Source organism: Jatropha curcas, chromosome 7 (assembly GCF_041381405.1).
Source record: "Jatropha curcas cultivar XTBG-Jc1 chromosome 7, XTBG_Jcur_1.0, whole genome shotgun sequence".
Lineage (NCBI taxonomy): Eukaryota > Viridiplantae > Streptophyta > Magnoliopsida > Malpighiales > Euphorbiaceae > Jatropha > Jatropha curcas.
This window is the reverse complement of record NC_143157.1, coordinates 28,832,732-28,853,911: the sequence shown is the minus strand read 5'-3', so window position 1 is coordinate 28,853,911 and position 21,180 is coordinate 28,832,732. Positions and strand designations below refer to the sequence as shown.

General features: G+C 37.7%; 1 protein-coding gene across 1 annotated transcript; it reads left to right on the top strand.

Annotated features, from left to right (window-relative positions):
• The first annotated feature begins 781 nt into the window (after positions 1 to 781).
• Positions 782 to 20,747, top strand: SYD (P-loop containing nucleoside triphosphate hydrolases superfamily protein). Its single transcript, XM_089724008.1, has 34 exons — positions 782 to 937; positions 1,578 to 1,701; positions 1,802 to 1,863; positions 2,688 to 2,788; positions 2,976 to 3,641; positions 3,977 to 4,257; positions 4,469 to 4,623; positions 4,759 to 4,823; positions 5,359 to 5,985; positions 6,259 to 6,434; positions 6,987 to 7,084; positions 7,226 to 7,411; positions 7,587 to 7,767; positions 7,856 to 8,050; positions 8,130 to 8,173; positions 8,531 to 8,587; positions 8,824 to 8,920; positions 9,089 to 9,261; positions 9,352 to 9,565; positions 9,753 to 9,878; positions 9,997 to 10,086; positions 10,280 to 10,396; positions 10,508 to 10,588; positions 10,784 to 10,891; positions 11,338 to 11,507; positions 12,120 to 12,198; positions 12,298 to 12,372; positions 12,708 to 12,805; positions 12,945 to 13,052; positions 13,607 to 13,664; positions 13,743 to 13,973; positions 14,077 to 15,550; positions 15,662 to 16,251; positions 16,613 to 20,747. Exons 2-34 carry the CDS (start codon positions 1,588 to 1,590, stop codon positions 20,426 to 20,428), a joined length of 10,713 nt encoding a protein of 3,570 aa, XP_089580134.1. The 5' UTR covers positions 782 to 937; positions 1,578 to 1,587; the 3' UTR covers positions 20,429 to 20,747.
• The last annotated feature ends 433 nt before the right edge of the window (positions 20,748 to 21,180 follow it).

Here is a 21,180-nt window from a genome sequence, read left to right as displayed (position 1 = left end):
AAGAGGAAAGGAAATAAAACATGTATTGAAATAGTAAATTATGGGCTCGCAAATATAAATATTTTTAAATTGGGGAGAAAATAAATTAATTAAAATAGAAAATGACATTATTCATCATATAGTTACAATATAAAAGAATAAGGCTAAAATTTTGGGTTGTTTGGTTTTATATAATTCATTTAGAACTTCCATATATATATAGTTTTTAGAAAAAAAAAAAAGTCTAAAACGTAATTTTCTATTATAATAAATGTGTTAGAAAAAGTAAATTTATAAAAAAGGATATCATGTCCAAATGCAAAGTATATAAAGAAAAAGGAAAAATTACTTACTGCAAATTACAAACAATTAAAAATATTTATCAACTTATTAGGAAACAAGATCTCTTAAGATACATTCCTATTGTAAGGATTTAGATATAGATTAATTCATGATTTCACATTAATTTAACTAATAATGGCTGTAGAGTTCGATTCCCATTAAATAAATTTACAGAAAGGGCGAAGAGTTTTAATTGTGATTAAATTACGAGGTAAATTAGACAATCGGTCCGGATTCTGGTAATTTAAAAAAAAGAAAATTAATAGACGAAGAGTCAATTTTATCCAAATTCTCCTAATTGTGTAGTCCGGGAACGAGTCATGGTTGTGTTGTGAGGGTGGGCGAGTTGTAGTCTTGTAGAAAAGAAGAAAGTAACAAAGCACAAAAGTTGATGGCGTTTTAGCAATGGATGAAGCGTAGACACGCACAATTATATTCGCACGTGCCGTATAAAAGAAGCGAGTTTGGGGTACCTGGAATCGTTACTCACTGCCAAAAGGAACTCATTTTCCTTTTGAGGGTTTACGTTTGGAGAAATAGCTTTCTCTTCTCTGTATGTAAGCTCAGCTACTGAAGCCAGCATTTCCGGCAATTTCCCGGTCGGATCGCCGATCAGGTAACCGAATCCCCTTCTTATTTACTATCTAGGTGCTGGTCGCTTCTCTTTTCCCTGGAAATTAGTTTGCCCGGTAAAAATTCCATAGAAAATTAAATTTTATGGAAACCATATTCTACTAAGCTGAATTTGCCTCTTGTTCGTGTTCCATAGTTGGAATTTGACTTCTAAGTCAATTACTGATATTATTAAGATAACCTCCTGTTCCTAGTGTGTATATGGAAGTTTTTCCTTTTGGGTGTGGATGTGGAAAGGTTGCAAATATTTAGCGCTCTATTTTGTAGATACTGGTAATTATGCCGATCTTCATCTAAATTAATTGCTATGTCTGTTTCGTTTTCTTATTTAATAATTATTGGATAAGATGATGTACAAGGAACTTTTTTTTTTTTTTTTTTTTTTTTTTAATTGGCTTAAGCACAAACTTATATGGTCAGTTAGCACAAAAACGTTGCCATGAAATATAGTGTCTTGCTTTGATTGTTTAAAAGAACTGTTTTGGGCGTGAGTGGAAATTAAGCATTATAAGATGAGTAGATGTTTTGATTTCAGCTGCAAATTACAATGGCAGGAACAAACTTTTGACTTTTGATATGCAGAAATTAGTCTCTTTATTTAATTATTCTTACAAATTTTGTAGGTGAAATGAGATGGCGTCTTCACAGCCTTCACATAATGTTGAATTCGAGGCTGCAAAGTTTTTGCAGAAACTTATTCAAGACTCTAAAGATGAACCAGCAAAATTGGCTACAAAACTCTATGTGGTGCGGAAATTATTCACCTGATAAATATTCTTTATTGTTTTCTCTACTTGTGAATTTTAATACCATTCATGCTTCTAATTGTCATGTACGCATGATTCAGATATTGCAACACATGAAATCAAGTGGGAAGGAACATTCAATGCCATATCAAGTAATATCAAGGTGAAATCTTTAACTTTGTTAGATTTTTTTTTTGTTTTATTTATTTATTTAGTTTTAAATTTTTATGCTGCTTTGACATTTGTAATTTTTTTATGCTAATGAGGTGAGAGGGCAAGTTGTGTAAATCTGAGTCTTGAGAGATTTATTTTTCTTCTCATGTGAGGCGGATTTACTGAATCATGCTAAACGAGATAATAATCGAGGCATTTAATTATGTTGGGATAAGTGTGGTTCCCTAGCAAGGCCTTGCATGAAGTCTCCTCAGTCCAACTTTATGAGGGTGCACTTGTTTTTATGAACCTTTTCAATATAATGAAAATTAAAGCATGATAATTTACTTTTTTACAATGAAATTAGAAGATTGTATTATTTTGGTGTGGAACAAGTGGCGGTGCTAATATATGTAATTTATTTTGACTCTTAATATCATCTCGTTATGTGATCAGGACTTGAAGATTCCATTGGCATATGCATGGTGGAAACATAAGATTAATTACTTATGGTGTTTTACCAAGTTTTTGAGCCTCTAAGTTAATTTCAAATTAAGTTTGTCCATATGATGCAGTGTACACAGAAATGTTCTGTTTGTTAAAAATTAAGTTTAATTAGAATTATCGTGTAAAAAAAAGACTTAAATAGAACAGAATATGTGGATAGTCACTGTTATAAATGCATGCTTGCAGCATAATATGTACCTATTTTATGATGGATTTGCATAATGAGGATGTTTCATCACTGCAATATAAATTGTAGTTCTATCAACTTGTTAACGTGGACGTTTTTCATCCATGGTGGTTTATTTGATTCGAGTTTTGTTATTTAAGGGCCATGGAGACTGTCATCAACCAGCATGGTCTTGATATTGAGGCATTGATGTCATCCCGCCTTCCTTTGACAGGTGGAACTCAAATGGGTGACTCTGCAGGTAATTGTTAACAGTGATGTTCTCCAGTTTGTTTTTGGTTTTCTTATATCTTTTATGGTGACACAATTGCGCATGATCATAATTAAACCTAATGGATCTTTCTTTCTTTCCATTTTTTTTTTGTTTTTTTGGAGATTGCTAATATACATTTCATTTATCATGAACAAATGGGAACCCCACCATGCAGGATCTTCTCAGGCAGTTGGAGTTACAAAAGATACTGCAGTGGGTTTGACTGAAAATGATGTATCCAAAGTTGACCCTTATGCTTCTAGCAGACCACCTGTTGGTCCAAGTGGGGCAGGACATGATTATTATCAAGCATCTGGAACTCATAGGAGCAGTCAGTCGTTCGATCATGAAAGTCCTTCTAGTTTGGACACTAGGTCTGCCAACTCTCAATCCCAAGAAAGAGGGGTGAATCAAAAGGATGGAAAAAAGGCTGCTGCAAAGAGAAAGAGGGGTGATTCATCTTTTCCCACAGAACCACATTCTGACCACTCACAACAACTTGATGCTCGCAATGCTGTTGTTAACCAGAGGAAGGCTAAAACAAATAAGATTGACTCACCAGGAGGTTTTCCTGCTCGAGGTGGTGACAATACCTTTAGTATGATTTCCGGTGGCGGCCAGCTAGAAGTATCCTCCACTCATGTATCTGCAGGACAACAACAAGGTGGCTCCTTGGCATCTGCTCATGAAACTCTTTCATCCAGGAGCATATGGAGTCAAAATAAAACTGGGTTATCCCTTGAAAGATCTCAAGTTCCTAGGTTTTCTTCTAATTCTGTGTCTGGTAATATGACAACAGAAATTCCATTACCACAGTCAGCAGCTTCGTCTCTTGGACCTGGTACGCATCAAATGTAGTTTAAACAAAATCAATTTATTGTTTCTGTAAACTTTTATTCATGACTTTTTAATTGGTGGAAAGTTCAGAATTTCCAATTTTGATCAGGACCAGTGTATTAAAAATATTTAGAAATGAGTTGTGAAAAAACATCTTGATGATGAGATTTCCTTTTTAGTTTATTTTCTGTTCTACAAGGAAACTAGGGAATTACTTTTTCCTTGTTTTAAATGTTGCTTGAGTAAAAAGGCTGGATAATTTGTGTGGAATATGTGCTCAGTTAATTGTATTATAGCCATCTTGCTGATTTTGGTTGTTGGTATTACTTATTTTTTCAGGTTCTATGAGCAAGGTTCATGGTATGATGCCTGTCACTTCTAGTCCATACCCGATGGGGGAGCTAGGATTCCCAGGTCAGGTCCAGTTCGGTGGATCTGAACTTCAGAAGCATGGATTAGTTAAAGGTGCCATAACAAGTCCTCCTGAGAAAGCCATTGAAAATCACTTTTCTCCTTCTAATCGGGTGGATGACTTTCCAGTTTCACTTTCCACTGGAAGGGTTTTGGAAAGTGATGGAGGGAGTTCAAATATGCTAGGGGATGCAAACAAGTTTTTTCAGGTGCTTTTACTTTTCTCCTGTTTAATATTTCCTAGAACCATTATGTCTTTTCCTGCCTACTCTCTGATCCATCTATATTTTACATATCTGATGTCTCATGATGCTTTGATTACTAAGCTCAATTATATTATGTTCTATTCTGGATGTGGCACCTCTGTTTTTTTGGTACGATATGTGTTCAGTATTTTGTTTTATGTTCTTTTATCACCAGGGTGGCCGGCAAAATAATAATTCTGAAATGACAATGATTAGAGCAGCAGCTCCCAGAGATGTTGGAAAATTGCCTGTTCCTCAGTCTGGCAATCCTTTCAAGGATCAACAATTGAAACAGCTCAGGGCGCAATGCCTTGTCTTTTTAGCATTCAGGTGGAGAGTAGTATTCCTTCAACATCCACCTTTTTTTCTTCATTCCTTTTTCTTTTATGATTTGGGAATCATGCATAACAAACCTTTCCTCAACACGTAATATGCTGGTTTTAATTTGCTATTTGCTACTTGCAGAAACGGTTTGGTGCCAAAGAAACTGCATCTTGAATTAGCACTTGGAAATATCTTTCCTAAAGATGGTAAGAATTAATAAATCTGATATAGACTGGGCCGGCTGAATATCCTAAGATGCCTAGCTTAATTTGGAAGGGCTTGGACAAGGGATCTTTCCCTGCCAGACTAAGTTGGCTGGTTTTTGTGATGGGTCTGTTCTAACAAAGATTTGCAAATCCAGCCTGTTTTGTGCAGATTTTGTCCTCGAAATATGTTTTTTGGGGCTGGGATTGGGCTTTTTAAACTGGTTTTGCTAGGCTTGGGTCCACATTTTATGCTTTAGTACCAGGGCCTTTCTTGGCCCATGATGCTCTCTTCTGTTTACGTCTTTGTTCTGTTCACTTGGTCCTTGACATAGGTTTGTTGGGTAATAGGCTTGGGCTCTATGAGCTGGTTCTGTCAGGCTTTGCCAAGACAGGATGCCTTAGTCCCACGGTGAAAGCCCCTAGTTGGCCCGTGATTCCTTCTTCTGTTTATCTATTTATTGTATATATATACATATATATATATGTATGTTCATGTTGTTTCCTGAGTAGCAATCATTTTATTGGTTATTATCAGGTGGTAATTCAGATGGTCCTCGTAAAGAGCTAATTGATCATAAAGGAAAGGCGCAATCTTCTCATGAGCCAAGTAGTACTCCTGAAGTTCCAATGCCATTTGGGAGGCTGAATAATGCTAGGGAAAACGAGGGAGTTCCTTCAGGTGCCTCATCTAGAATCTTGGATGGCAACCACTTGTCTAAAGAAGCTGAGAAATTGAAAGCGATGGAGGATAAAAGCGGTCCACCTTCAGACCTCTCGGCACTTGCAGAAGAAAGGCAACATATTTTTGCTGCTAGAAAACTGGAGGCTGAAGTGCAGAGCCTGGGAAAAGTGGAATCACAGGCATTGTTCACAACTGCAATGCAGCATCCTGACTCTGCAAGGGGTGGTTTGACCTCTAATAACCCTGTGGACAACATGGAGAATGGCAATATGCAAGCAGGAAGGGCTGACCTAGGCTCAACTGTACTGAGCATAAATAAACCTGTCAATCCCGAGGCAGTTAGCTGGACTGGAATAGGTAGTCATAATGAAGTTCTCCGTGGATCCCTACCATCCACCGCTATTCAGCATGAATTGGCACTTGACAGAAAAGATACTGGTTCTATTCATTTTCAAAGTCTTGGCAATGGTACTGTTTCAGGTAACCAACATGATGATCACTATTCTTCCTACTGCACTAACAATGCAATCTTAAGCACTTCACATCTGCGTATTGGTGCGTGGTTTTGTGATTAAGAATTTATTGTCAGAAGTATAATTCTCTTTCTGGAGGAAATATCATTACCAATGGCATTTATGATTCTTAGCTTAGATTCATGGCTGTATGAATATCCTATGTCTCTTAAGTTCAAACGAGATGCATTCAAGATTGATACATTGTTATTGGAGTTAATGAAATACTTTCTTGCCACAGAACAAGATGATGAGGACAGGTCAGCTTCTACAGATTCCTTACCATCTCCAAAGCATACAATGTCAGAGAAATGGATTATGGATCACCAGAAGAAGAAACTCTTATTAGAGCAAAGTTGGACCCTAAAACAGCAAAAAGCAAAACAAAGAATTGCTACTTGTTTTGACAAGTTAAAGGTTTGCTATGAAATTTCTACTTGATGGGTGGATATTTTGCGACCCAATTATTGCTGCCAATTTGTCTTCTTTACCTCCTTCCTCTATCTCTAGCTGAGTTAATTTCTCTGTTAATTTTTAGATTTGGTGATAAGGATATTTGTTCTGACAGGTGAAATTATTGGCAAGTAGTTAATAAATGTTCAATATCTATCACTTGTGTATGATAAGGAAGCAATATGGAAAGATAAGGAAGAAAAAACAATATCTGTCACTTGGATATAAGACCTCAAGGGCAATGTGAGCGCAAATGAGGTCACCTGGGTTTCGAGAGAAGAAAGATATAATGTTTTATGAGATGATCTGGAAAATTCATTTAATTTGTTGCTTACTCCTTTATTTGTTCTTATGTGCTTTTAGAAATCTTTTGATGCTGTGGTGTTGTGGTCTTTTTAATTTTCTAGTTTTCCATGCATGTTGGAAGTTTTCTTCTTTGCTGGACTTGGTGCTTCTTATATTGCCTTTGTAGATACACTGAAGAAGACTCATGGTTTCATCACATATTTGTTATAGGAAAGAGTGAACTCATCTGAAGACATTTCTGCAAAAACCAGGAGTGTCATAGAATTGAAAAAGCTTCAGTTGCTGGAGCTTCAACGCCGTCTTAGGAGGTGATTGGTTTTTTTCCACATTATATTTAGCTTATGTGAAGCAGAAATATATTTTGCTTCAAGTCTTGGTGATTTAGTGGATTTCCTCATTTAGTTATAATAATTTGTTCCTGACACCGTTTTTCATGTAAATTTGGGCAGTGATTTTCTGAATGATTTTTTTAAGCCAATCACTGCTGACATGGATCGCTTAAGATCATATAAGAAACATAAGCATGGTAGAAGGATAAAACAGCTTGAAAAATTTGAGCTGAAAATGAAGGAAGAGCGACAAAAGAGGATTCGTGAGAGGCAGAAGGAGTTCTTTGCTGAGATAGAAGTTCACAAGTATGCTTCTTTGTGATAAATTTAAAGCATTGCCCCCTCTTTTTCTCTTCCTCTTTTTTTCTTTTTCCAAACACACGCACACATACACAAGCACATGCACTCACATCCTTTTTTTTTTACTGCATCATAGTGAAAAATTTTATGTTGTTTGTCTGCTCGTCAACCCCAACTTTAGGGAAAGGCTGGATGATGTATTTAAGATTAAGAGAGAACGGTGGAAGGGCTTCAATAAGTATGTGAAGGAGTTCCATAAAAAGAAGGAACGTATCCACAGGGAGAAGATTGACAGGATTCAGCGTGAGAAGATTAATTTACTAAAGATTAATGATGTAGAGGGGTATCTGAGAATGGTGCAGGTTAGGATTAACTTGCTAAATTTACTGATGGGTCAGGTTGTCATCTTACATTCATTCTCATTGCGAAAAATTTTTGGTGAGTCCGCAGGATGCAAAATCAGATCGTGTAAAGCAACTGCTGAAGGAGACTGAGAAGTACCTTCAAAAGTTAGGATCCAAGTTGCAAGAGGCAAAGGTGATGGCAAGCCGTTTTGAAAATGACATGGATGAAACACGAACTGCAACTATTTTTGAGAAGAATGAAACTATTTTTGAGAATGAAGATGAAAGTGACCAAGCCAAGGCAAGTTCTTTCTCTCTGTGCTTTCTTGGGTTGACTTTGTATTCTTTTTGCTAATGATTATTGCTAAATTACTTTGCAGCACTACATGGAAAGCAATGAGAAATACTATTTGATGGCTCATAGGTACTGTTTCTCATTATAATTGGAATTTTTATTATTCATTTGCTACAGTAGTTTGTCTTTGTGCTTTTTCCTTTTATCCTCCATTCTGGTGGTTACTCTTACGTACAACCTGTGGATTAAGTAAGAGGGTGTGTCAGATTACCTTATTTAGTTTTTGAAATGACTTTACTATTTATGGAAAATTGTTGAATCACGTTTGCTTGTAGAGTGCTGGTTACTGTGAGCCTTTGTTCTGACTTCTGTGTTCATTTCTCTTTACATGGTGCTATGCCTTTTGAAACTGATTGTCTCTCTGTGTTTGTGTTTAGATTACATGTTTTTGCCAAGTATTTTACCAAGTAATGTTGTCTTGTGCAGCATAAAAGAGAGCATTGCGGAGCAGCCAGCTTGTCTTCAGGGAGGAAAACTAAGGGAGTGAGTATGGCTTGTTTTTTAATATTGCATTTGTGTTCCAATTCAGGTGTTTTGAATTACAGGTTAATGTATATCATGTGTGTTCTTTGGGTGTGAGGTCTTTTTTACTTTTACCAAGTTGATTATGTTTTATTGATATATTTTGTTGGCATTGATTAAGTGTTCTGTTTTCATTTTTCAGTTTGAAAATTTCTTAAATTGCTTTTTCCTCCTTTTTTTTTACTATTTACTTTTAGGTACCAGATGAACGGACTGAGGTGGTTGGTTTCACTATACAACAATCATTTGAATGGCATTCTTGCTGATGAAATGGGACTTGGGAAAACAGTTCAGGTATGGATTTGATCTGGATGTGTTATAATCTAACTTAACTACTCAACCTGTTTTGTAAAGTTTTTGTATTCTTTTTAATATGTCAAAACAAAAATTTTATTGCTTGTTTATTTTTTATTTTTAAAGAAGAAAATATTATAATGCCTCTTTTTTCTCCCAATTTCGCAGGTTATATCTCTTATTTGTTACTTGATGGAAACAAAAAATGATAGAGGTCCTTTTTTGGTAGTTGTACCTTCCTCAGTTTTACCGGGATGGGAGTCTGAAATCAATTTCTGGGCCCCTAGTGTACATAAAATTGTTTATTCTGGTCCTCCAGAAGAGAGGCGTAGACTATTCAAGTAATTTCAGACAGACACAATAGATCTCCTTTTCTTGCACTCCATTTCTTGTGTTGTTTTTGTAAGCATCATTATTCCTTTGTATTTTAGGGAAAAAATCGTGCATCAGAAATTCAATGTGCTTTTGACAACATATGAGTATCTGATGAACAAGCATGACAGACCAAAATTGAGTAAAATACATTGGCATTATATTATAATTGATGAAGGTCATCGCATAAAGAATGCTTCTTGCAAGTTGAATGCTGACTTGAAACACTATCAGAGTGCGCACAGATTGCTATTAACTGGAACACCGCTGCAGGTAACACAGCTTTCCCCTTGTGTGCTTTTCTTGGTTTTATTAGTCATCCTTCTTTCTTCATTGATCGGAGATGAATAAAGTGTTTGGTCTTGTGTCTTATTCTGTATGGTTACTCATCATAATGACTTTCCTTGAAATCTTAATCGAAATTTGGTTTATTTACTTATTCTAATTTTCTCTTATGCAGAACAATCTTGAAGAACTGTGGGCACTACTTAACTTTCTGTTGCCTAACATTTTTAATTCATCAGAGGATTTTTCTCAATGGTTCAATAAACCATTTGAGAGTAGTGGTGATAATTCAGCTGATGAAGTAAGCTTTTGGCTTGTCTATATTTGAGATATTGTTATTTCACTCTATTATATTTTATTTCTTCCTCTTGCTTATCATATTGAATGTTCTATTTTCAACTTTGCCTTCTTCTTTCAAGGCTTTACTATCTGAAGAGGAGAATTTGTTGATCATAAACCGTCTTCATCAAGTTCTTCGACCATTTGTTCTTCGGAGACTGAAACACAAGGTCCTTAAATTATTGTTTTTTGCTATTGGGAATATTTTTTACTTGTGTAATTGAAGCAAAATTCATTCCTGTTGCAAGAGTTATTAAATTTTTGAGCTTTTCTTTTTTCCTGATCAATTCTGTGTCAACTATCAATTTGGTTTTAGGAGCTACTCTTATATGTTTCTTGCATTTTTACAATTTCATTTGGTAGGTTGAGAATCAACTACCTGAAAAGATCGAGAGACTTGTAAGGTGTGATGCTTCTGCATATCAGAAGCTTTTGATGAAAAGGGTAGAAGAAAATCTTGGCTCAATTGGAAATTCAAAGGTTACTATAGCATATTTTACCTCACTTTTTTTATATCCTTTCATGAGAACGGACTTCTCAAGGATGCGGGTAGTTAGACTGTTTAACCTTTGCAAAAATCATGTTTTGCAGGCTCGATCTGTGCACAACTCAGTTATGGAGCTCCGTAATATCTGCAACCATCCTTACCTTAGCCAGCTTCATGTAGACGAGGCATGCTTTTTCCCTATTTAATCAGGCCTAAGCTAAATCTTAAAATTTATCATTGAAGATATTCAAAGTTTCGCCAAACACTTTTATCTTTCATTTATTTATCATTTTGTGAGCCGATTCTTGTGATTTCACTTTGTTATCTTTGTGGTTGTTTTGCTTCAATTTGAAGTCTTGATTTGGGGTTACCTTTTGTAGGTTGATAATTTGATACCTAAGCATTTTCTACCACCAATTGTGAGGCTTTGCGGGAAGCTTGAGATGCTAGATCGATTACTACCTAAACTAAAAGCAACAGACCATCGGGTATTAGTTATCTTCTATGCATTTACCAGTTTCTGTTTGGGAGCAGATGATTTTTGTTGCACTTTACTAATGCTTGGCAAGATTTATATCTTTACTATTCAAATTAGGGTCGGTATACTATATGAATTCTGAGGAGGCTTTTACCGCTTGATTGTCACTGTTTGATTACTTAACCATGTTTTGAAAGGATTCAAGTGTGACTACTGAGTAGTTTCTTATGGTGCTTAATTTGTCAAGTGGATGCTTCCTTTTGTTTGAGATAGTTGTTCCACTTAATTGCACCTTTCATTTAATCCTATTGAAATTTTCACCAAGATTCTTTACATTTTATTCATCTTTGCAAGCCGTTTTGGTTTATATTTACTTTATTTCTCCTGTACTTTTGGTTCCAAATTTTGGCGCCATTCTAATGCTTTGAAGATCACTGCTATTTCTGGACCATGCAGGTACTTTTCTTTTCAACAATGACTAGGTTGCTTGATGTGATGGAGGAGTATCTCAGTATGAAAAAGTATCGGTACCTCCGGTTGGATGGTCATACATCAGGGAATGATCGTGGTGCCCTCATTGATTTATTTAACCAACCAGACTCTCCCTATTTTATATTTCTGCTCAGGTAATCTTTGTAATATACCTTGATCTATAGATTTCCCAGATATGGCGAAGAGGCCACATCATGGGATCAGCATATTGTAAAGCTTGAGGTAGAAGAGAGGAGATTATCTGTTTTTGTTGCTAGTCAGCAGTTGTCTAGCTTTTTTTACATTGATATTGTAGAATTGGAATGTGTATAGAGGTGGTGCAAAGGAGGCTCTAGATCTGGATATGTATGGGTTCTAGGCCTCCCCCCAAATATGTTCTTTTTGAGAACAGTAACACACTTTGAAACTGGAAAATGAGGAATTGAATCAGTATGTACTATAAACTTCACACTGCAGATTCTGTATTGAATAAATTGTGTGCTTATAGGTTTTGTCCTTTAGTGTTTAGGCTGTCATATGAATTCTGCAATGGTTGATTGTCTGATGATCTTATTAGATGTTGAAATGTCTAAAAGTTATATACTCTGTAAAACATAGTTTCAATCTATAATATTGACATGTGTGCTAACTGTAATAATTGCAGATGTTGAGAACTTTATTATCTGCCCTGTGTATGCAAATATTGCTTGCAATATTCGTATGGTAGATTACATCCACAAGACTGATATTTGAATTCGTTTTGTTAGCATTCGAGCTGGTGGTGTTGGAGTAAATCTGCAAGCTGCTGATACTGTGATTATATTTGACACTGACTGGAATCCTCAGGTTAGAAATGAAATTGTGACTCCTTGTTTTTGTGCAGTGTTACTTTCTCCTCCTAAACCTGTCCTAATTTTTATGCTGGTGTATGTTTAATTTTTTCAGGTGGATCTTCAAGCACAAGCAAGGGCTCACAGGATTGGTCAGAAGAGGGATGTGCTTGTTCTTCGATTTGAAACGGTATTTTGATCGTCTTTTCTCTCAGTGTCGTAAGGGAAAGTACATTATTTTTCTTCATTTTCCTATTTTCTTGGTCGTAAGAGGAAAAGTCCATTTGGGTTTTCTGAAGTTGGAAATACAGATACATGAAGCTTTGGTTACAGATTGTACTTATTTACCAGTATATATTTCCAATTGTGAAAGATAAGAATTTGTGATGGTGCAATAGTTCATTTAATGTGGTGCTTTTTTAATCTGGTTTTTGTCCCTTGGACCTGAAAGTTTCTTTAATATATGATGTGTGTTTTTTGATTTTGTGTTTGGAATTTACGTTGAACTATTTTAATTATTTCAAGGTCCAAACGGTTGAAGAACAAGTCAGGGCTTCAGCTGAGCATAAATTGGGAGTTGCTAATCAGAGCATTACTGCTGGTTTCTTTGACAATAATACAAGGTGATGTTGGATGCTTGTTAAGTAAAACATTGCTGCAAAAGCTATAAGCAGTTCCAAAGTAAGAAAGAGGAAATACTTGGAAAAAGTTTCTATATGTTTTTACTAATGATCTTGAGAAAATTTCTATATGTTTTTACAGTGCAGAAGACCGTAGGGAATACTTGGAGTCCCTTCTACGGGAATGTAAGAAAGAGGAAGCTGCCCCTGTATTAGATGATGATGGTCTAAATGATATCTTAGCTCGCAGGTAAGCAATCATGTTTGATGCCTATTGTTATTGTTGCATAGGTAAGCAATCATTTTCTCAGCTTTGCTAGTTAATTTGTTTCTTGAGAATATGAGCTGACTGGATAAGGTACAACATTCTAATATGAGGATGCTTTATTGAAAGCAGCCTCTGAATTGTACTAGTTCCTTTTTTTTTTTTCCTTTTTCCTGATAATATGGGTTGACTTGTCATGGTTCAGTCATCCCAAATGAGGATAGTTTATGAATATTGCTAGAACTTGTATAGATAATTTCACCTTTCTGAATGTTTTTACTACCTTTCAACTTCATTAGGCAGTTAATCCTCGCGTTGGTTATTGCTCTAGGCCTCTAAACATTCTGCTTCATCTAAGGCGACATTATGCCACTAGTTACTGTATATGGGCTTGTTTCTTTTGTTGGCTGGAAATGATTCCTTGATTGGAATCTTGAACTCTAACTTTGATGTTGTCTTTAATGTGCTTTCCTTATTTAGCATGAGAATGGATGTTATTGACGTGTTGAAATTTTCATGATTTTAACTTATACTGGCAGTGAATCAGAGATTGATGTTTTTGAATCAGTTGACAAACAGAGGCGGGAAGAAGAGATGGTATGGATTAATATGCATGCACTTGTGACTTGAATACTTCCCTGTGAGATCCGCTTCTTAAAGTTTCTTGTTCTGCAGACAGCATGGAAGAGTTTGCTATTGGCACAAGGGTTGGATGTTACTGAGTCTTCACCTCCCCTGCCCTCTCGCCTGGTAACGGATGATGATTTGAAAGCATTCTATGAAATGATTAGGTTGTATGATGTACCAAAGGCTGAGGCAGTTCCTAATGTTGGGTTGAAGCGGAAAGGCCAGTCTCTTGGAGGCCTTGATACTCAGCACTATGGAAGGGGAAAACGAGCAAGAGAGGTTTGTTGATTACATTTTATTCTGATGCTGAGCACCTATGCATTTGTGTAATGTGGTAACTTCTCCGGTGATTTCTTATAATCTTTTTTTTTTTCTTCATTAGGTGCGCTCTTATGAAGAGCAATGGACAGAAGAAGAATTTGAAAAGATGTGTCAGGTTGACTCTCCTGAATCCCCTAAAGTGAAGGAAGAAATTGCTGAAAGGAATTTGCCAAAAGATGCTAGTTCATCAGTGGTGGCGGTTGTTAGCACAGAAGTTCAGGCTCCGCTCCCACCACTTCCACCGCCACAATCTGTGGAGCCTCCGCAACAGCAACAAAGTAAAGACGTAACTCCACCATCAAAGCGGGGACGTGGAAGGCCAAGAAGAACAACTTTTGATAAATCTCCAACTGCTGTGGTAGTTCCAGCTCCTTCTGGAAGTATTAAAGTGGATATGGTGTTGCATAAAGGAATTGAATCTATCTCATCAAGTCCCTATTCCCAGAAAGGAATTGGGTCTATCTCATCAAGTCCCTTTGCTAATAATGTTTCAACTGGTTCTTCTAATTTAGGGGGTGCTAATGGAGCCACATCTCAGTCTAGTGTAGGTGTTCCTAGTCCTCAGCCTACAACCCCTTTAGTTTCTGTCACACCAAGCGCACAAACCACTTCTGCTTCTGTTGTTACACCTATCTCACAACCCATTTCTGCTTCTGTTGTCCCACCTGGCTCACAACCCACTTCTGCTTCTGTTGTCCCACCTGGCTTGCAACCCGCTTCTGCTTCTGTTGTCACACCTGGCTCACAACCCACTTCTGCTTCTGTTGTCACACCTGGCTCACAACCTACTACTGCTTCTGTTGTTACACCTGGCTTACCATCTACAGCAGCTGGCCCTTCTCCACCTATCCAATCAAGAGGACGAGGTCGAAAGGCTCAGAGTGGAGTACAAGCACCACGACGCAGGGGAAAAAAACAGGAGCCAGTAATGTCTCCTGCTGAGAATTTAGTTATTGCTGATCCAATTATAAGTGGACAATCACAGAATATATCTGCTAATCCATTGGTCAGTGCCACAAGTGAAACAGTTCCTAGTGTTGCAATGGCAGCTGTTCAAACTAAATTACCTGGGTCTAATGCTGTAGAAGATATTAGGGCAACTCATCATTCTGCACCAGGGATTGCTTTGGATTCTAAGTCAGCCCCACCTATTACTGTCTCTGCTGCTGCTGAAACACCCTTTCCTTGTCCATCTGCTCCTATGCAAATAAAAGCGCAAAGCCGGAAGACACAAACTGGAACAGGAACACCGCGGCGTCGAGGAAGGAAGCAAGCATCAGTTACACCTGCTGTTCCAGATGCTTTGGTTAGTCAGGTTCCTATGTCAGATCCACTTTTACAGAATAAATCTGAGGACTTGGTAGGGAGTAAAGACATTTCCATTACAAGTAACCAGCAGAAATATGATCGTGAACCAATCAATGTTAACCAGGAGCAAGCATCCAGAATAGCTGCTCAGGGTCAAAAATCCACTGAGCATTTGGATGACGTAAACCAAAATGAGCAACCAGTCAGCTCATCAACAACAAATGATGGTATTTCTAGATCTATAGATACGTTTATATGCATATATTAATCTTATTTTGAAATTATGAATGGATACTATTAATTGATGACATAGTGATAAGACCCCAAAACTTATGCAGGCACACAACCCAGACAGACTCCAAATGCTGCTTTGCATGATGTGGTTACTGTGGCAAAGGACTTAGCAGTTGGAAGTAGCTTATCGATAGCTAAAATGGGTGGGCCAGGTAATGAAGGCGGGATTGTTCAGAATGTACCTTTGTCAAGCAATACCTTCATAGAGGTGGTTCAGAGCCAAAGCTCAGAGAATAAAGCACCCCATGTTGTTGGTCCTCCAACTAAGTCAGCACCAGGTAATGCTGCTGCAGAAGGCTTTGGGAAACCCATTCATGAGGCTTCTGTGACGATTGCTGCCAATTCTCAGCCCATTGCAATTTATCCTTCTGTCTCTCCAACTTCACAATCTATCCCTACTGAAACCATGCAAGTTAAAAGGCAAGGCCGAAAGGCTCCAACTAGAGCAGAAGCACCTAGGCGTAGAGGAAAGAAGCAGGGTCCAGTTTCACCTGCTGTTGATGTGTTGGTTGGTCAGGATCCAAGAGTAAATCCACAATTGCAGAATAAATCCCAGGATTCATCAGGAAGTAAAGTGATGTCTTTGAGAAGCAGACAAGAGACTGATCCTAAGGAACCTGCCAATGTCATTCAGGTATTTGAGTTTGTCTATGTATACATGCTAAACTTGTCATATTTCTTGTAATCCCAAATGCAATAACCTTAGCCTGAACTTTCAGTTACATCTCAACTTAAAAAATTCTTATTTTTAACGGATCAGTCCCTAAAATCATATGGGTAAAGTCCAGGAATCATGACTAGTTATTTTATCTTTTGGGAAATCCATCTTTTTGATTGCATTATGAACCAAGTGAGGAAACCTTACGTTATGCTGTTAACAAAATATTACAATGAGAGAGAAAATAAAAAATTATTTTTGTGTTCTTTTGGGGTGATTTTGCTTTATATTTTCACTTTTAATTCTTTGACCAATATGTATATTTCAAAATTTTTAGGAGACATATTTGCCCAGTGGATTAGTCGGTCAAGATCTAAAAAGAAAAGATACTTGTGGAACTCCTGCTTTTGGCCGAATTCAGACAGCTGCTATTAATGATGTTGCTCGTGTGATGAAGGAGATTTTCTCAGAGACTTGCTCATCAAAAAATAAGATGGGAGATTCTTCTAGAAATGAATGTAGAAATGCCTCTGTTGTACCTTTGGAGAGTAAGACAACTGTGGAGGTTCTGGAAAACCAAAGCTTAGAGGAAAGAAGGGCCCCTGTTATACCTATAGAGAATAAGACACCTATGGATGTTCCTGAAAAGCAAAGCTTTGAGGAAAGAACGCCTTCACCTATGCCAACTCCGGAAATAGCAAATCCAGTTGTGGGGACTTCAATAAACGTTTCTAAAGAGTCTGAGTCTGGTGTTGATGTCATGATGGAAGAGGACCATGCTCCTGTTTTGGGCAAGTCTCTTATTCAGAAAAATGATGACTCTGCTGAAAGTGTATCAGATTCAGGACTAGGTTCTTGTGAAAACTCTATCACGGGGATTAATGTGGGGGCCACCTGCACTGTCCCAGTCAGTGTTGGTGAAAAGGAGATTGTTCCTTCTTGTAGATCAGCTCCTAATGAATTTACTGGCCCTGATCCAGGGTCCGCTGGGTGTGAAGTTGTTTCAGGGGTTTTATCTCAAGACCCAGCTGAGACTTCAATGACACAGGATGAACCAGGAAATCAATCAGTTCATTCTTTGAAAAAGCCACCAAAAACTTCTCTTCCTGATATTAGCAGTCTTGAAAACACCAGAATTTCAGGGGAAGCTGCTGATCTTTCCACAGCGACTCTGCCTGTTTCAGCAGTAATGGAGTCCTTTGATAAGAATTCAATAAAGAAAACAGAGGTCCCATTGAAACAATTAATTCCACTGGTCATCGGTTTAAAAAGCACTAAAATTTCTGCAAATGCTGATGGTGTTGGTTTTCATTCTGGCAGAACCACAAAAGTTCCTCATAGTCCTAGTCCACATTCAGGTGCCAGAACTATTCCTGCTATGACTGAGATTGTCTCTGGAAATGTTATTGAACCTTCTCTACAAGAGTTAGCAGATTCTAGAAGCGTCAAACATTCTCCAAGTTGCACAAAAGCTGTTGATGTTGGTGTTGTCGATCATCCTACAGAGTCTCTACCAATTTCTGGGAGTCCTTACTATTCAGAAAATGTGAAATTGCCTGAAATGGTTCTGAATGATGATAAAACTGAAAAACAGCCGCCTTCAAAAGAGTCTCCAAAACCTTGTCCTCTTGCTATTGAAAATCACAAAGACCCCACTTCTGGAACATCTGATGCTTTGTGTGATAATCTTCCAGTGGCTAGATGTATTTCTACAAGTCAAGCTCATTTAGATAATGTTGATTTGGTTGACAGTACTTCTGGCAGGTCTGCTTCAGAAGATAAGGCTGGAGGTTTCTCAGGTGAAGCTGTTGTTGAATGTTTGGAGGCTTCTGAAAAGGCCAACAGTCTGGGAGCTGATCTCCAGCAGGCCGATGTAATTTCTGATCTTGATAATGCCACCTTGGAGGCTTCTTCTGATCAGGATAAATTGGAAGATCTATCTTGTAGGGTTGAAGATTTGCATTCAGTTGCTTCTGAGTCCACTAATGAAGTCCTTCCAAAAGACCATGGCGGGGTTCAACTACCACTAGCTGTTAGAAGTAGTGAGAGTGATCATGTTAAGGGTTGCGATATGGAAGTTGACACCTCTGAATCACGAGATCCTCCAAATGATTTTGTTACTACTTCTACCAATATACATGATGTTTCAGAAGACACTAGTAGAATGCAACTGTCTCTTGGAGGCACTGAGGCTGGTAATCTCAAGGTTTGCAATGTTGAAAACCAAGCATCTTCACCAGAAGTTGTCATTTCTGAATCTGCAAACACAGAGAAAGATAATTGTGGAGCTGACTTGCAGCCAGGGGTTGGAAGTGAAAGGAGTGAACATGTTGCTGACTGTGATGCAGGAGTAAAGTTGTCAGAACCATGTGCAAGCTTGCCAAATGATATTGCTGCTGACTCGAAAAACACAGAGGACAGTTCTGAAATGAATGTTTTGCAGGTTGGTGAGGTTATGCTACAAAATATTTCCCAGGTTTCTCTTCCTTCATCCTCTGTTGAAATAGTTGGCAGCTCATTAAAGTCGGAGGAACCACAAGGATCTGAAGCAGAAATGGGTAATCAGGGGGATGTCTCTCAAGTTGGTGAGTTTGTGCCAAAATATTTATCAGAAAACACGGTTTTATTGTCATCTTCATTGACGATGGAGGAAGAAAAGAACAAGGGATCATCTGAGAAGGGCTTATCTGGCAGCTCAATGACACTAGAGGAATCAAAAGGATTTGAAGCTGAAATTATCCATCAAATGGATGAATCCTGTAATACTACGGTGCCAGTGATTACACCAGCAAATGAGGCTATAGAAGATGAAAAGATGAATAGCCAATCTGAGAAGAATCCAATTTGCGACCTAGAACAAGAGGAATCAAAAGGATCTGAACTGGAAATTGGGGGTGAATCTGAGGTTGGTGTGGTTGTGCCTGAATCTGTACCTGAAAACATGGTTTTGCCATCTTCTTCCTTGGCAATGGAGGAAGACAAGGCTGATGACTCATCTGATGAAGGTCCACTCTGTAGCTTAGTAGATCCACTGAAATCAGAAGAATCTGAAAGTGAAAATAATAATCAGTCGGATGTTTCTAAGGTTTTTGATGTTGTACCTGAAATTGTATCAGAAAATATGGTTTTGTCATCATCTTCCCAGGCCATGGATGATGACGAGGCTAAAAACTGTTCTGAGGTGAATGAAAATGGAGGCTCAGTGGCAGAGGAATCAAAAGGATCTGAGACTGAAAAAAGCAACGAATTAGTTCTATCTCAAGTCGTTGTAACTTTGTCTGAAACTTCATTAGAAAGTGATGTTCTGCTTACATCTTGCTCTGTAATGGAGGATAAAACGACAGTGTGTGTGCCTGAGAAGAGCTCTGATGGCATCTCAGTAGCATTTGAGGGATCAAAGTCTGAAATAGACAACAGCCATCAAATGGTTGAATCTCAAATTGATGGAGTAGGGCCTGAAAATTTTCAGGATGATAGGATAGAGCCTGAAGGTTCTCAGGTTGGTAACATTTTGTCTGATGATAAATCTGGAAATGTGGTCCTACCTACATCTGTCTCAGTGGTTCATGAAGAGACTATTGAGGATTCACCTTGTATGATTCCAGAAGGATCAAAAAAGTCTGAAGCTAAAATAGGTGAACAAACTCAGTGTGATGGGATGGTTTTAGAAAATGTGTCTGAAAAATCAGTCCTGCTGTCATCTTCTCCATTGGCTGAGGCGGATAATGTCCCATCCCAGGGGGGTGCAGTTGACCGCTTAGTACCAGCCGTGGATTCAGAAGGATCAAAAAACTCTGAAGCTAAAATAGGTGAACAAACTCAGTGTGATGGGATGGTTTTAGAAAACGTGTCTGAAAAATCAGTCCTGCTGTCAGCTTCTCCATTGGCTGAGGAGGATAATGTCCCATCCCAGAGGGGTGCAGTTGACAGCTTCGTACCAGCCGTGGATTCAGAAGGATCGAAAGTTGAAGTAATTAATCATGTATCTCATTCCGAGGCTAATGAGACTTCATCTGAGAAAGTATTGGCAGACGTGGGCTTGCGTTCGTCTTCATCAGTGATGGAGGATGAAAAGACGGAGAGTCTATCTGGAAAATGTGGTGTTGGCACCTCAGAAGCCCTGGAGAAATCAGAAGGATCTGCTGCCGAGTAAGAATATGAATCAAGAACTTTGTTTGTACAGTGTTAGTGTAATTTGTTGCTATATGCAAGCTACTATGGAGAGCTGAATTGCATTCCCGTGTATAACTAATTTAATTGCATGGTTATAGGGCTGTCATATTCACTTTATCTAGTTTCTGGAGGAATTTTCCCTTAAGTATCAGTGGCAGCAGAATCTTAAAAGTATCATTTTTCTTTTTAAATCGGTAAGCATAGGGCATTGAATTAATCTAGATAAATGTAGGCGATGGAAGTCTATATATTAATTTTATCTACTCAATTTATATCGACTGAAAATGATATTACTCTCTCGATCTTCCTCTCTTGTAATATCATTTTCCTGTATCTTTCTTGTTGAATGGACCTTAAATTGCATTGACTACTCTCTAATGTTTGTTTGAGTTGGATTTTAGAGCCATTGTGTTGAAGTAGATAATCACCTTCATCTTCTGCTGAAATGAGATTCAAATCGTATTTCTGTTTCATCTCATTAAACTTTCATTACATTAGTCTCTTCAGATATTAGATTTGATAGTTTCTGCTGCTGCTGAGTGGACTGATCTGACTTCCTTAATGCCATGAAAGCCAAATGAAGGTTACTTATGGTTAACCATTTAATCCTTTAGCATAGAATGTTTTTCTGAATGAAAGAACATTGTATTTTATCATGTTTTCTACATCTTTTGTATTTTATCATGTGGTGGTTTGATGAAAGTAGTTGTTGTTTTTGTATTCCTTTTCAAG

Excerpts from the sequence above, each read along its gene's own strand:
- SYD (XM_089724008.1), top strand. The coding sequence starts at position 1,588 with ATGGCGTCTTCACAGCCTTCACATAATGTTGAATTCGAGGCTGCAAAG. Across the intron at positions 10,892-11,337 it reads TAAAAGCAACAGACCATCGG|GTACTTTTCTTTTCAACAAT; the intron begins GTATTAGTTATC and ends TGGACCATGCAG. Across the intron at positions 16,252-16,612 it reads AACCTGCCAATGTCATTCAG|GAGACATATTTGCCCAGTGG; the intron begins GTATTTGAGTTT and ends CAAAATTTTTAG.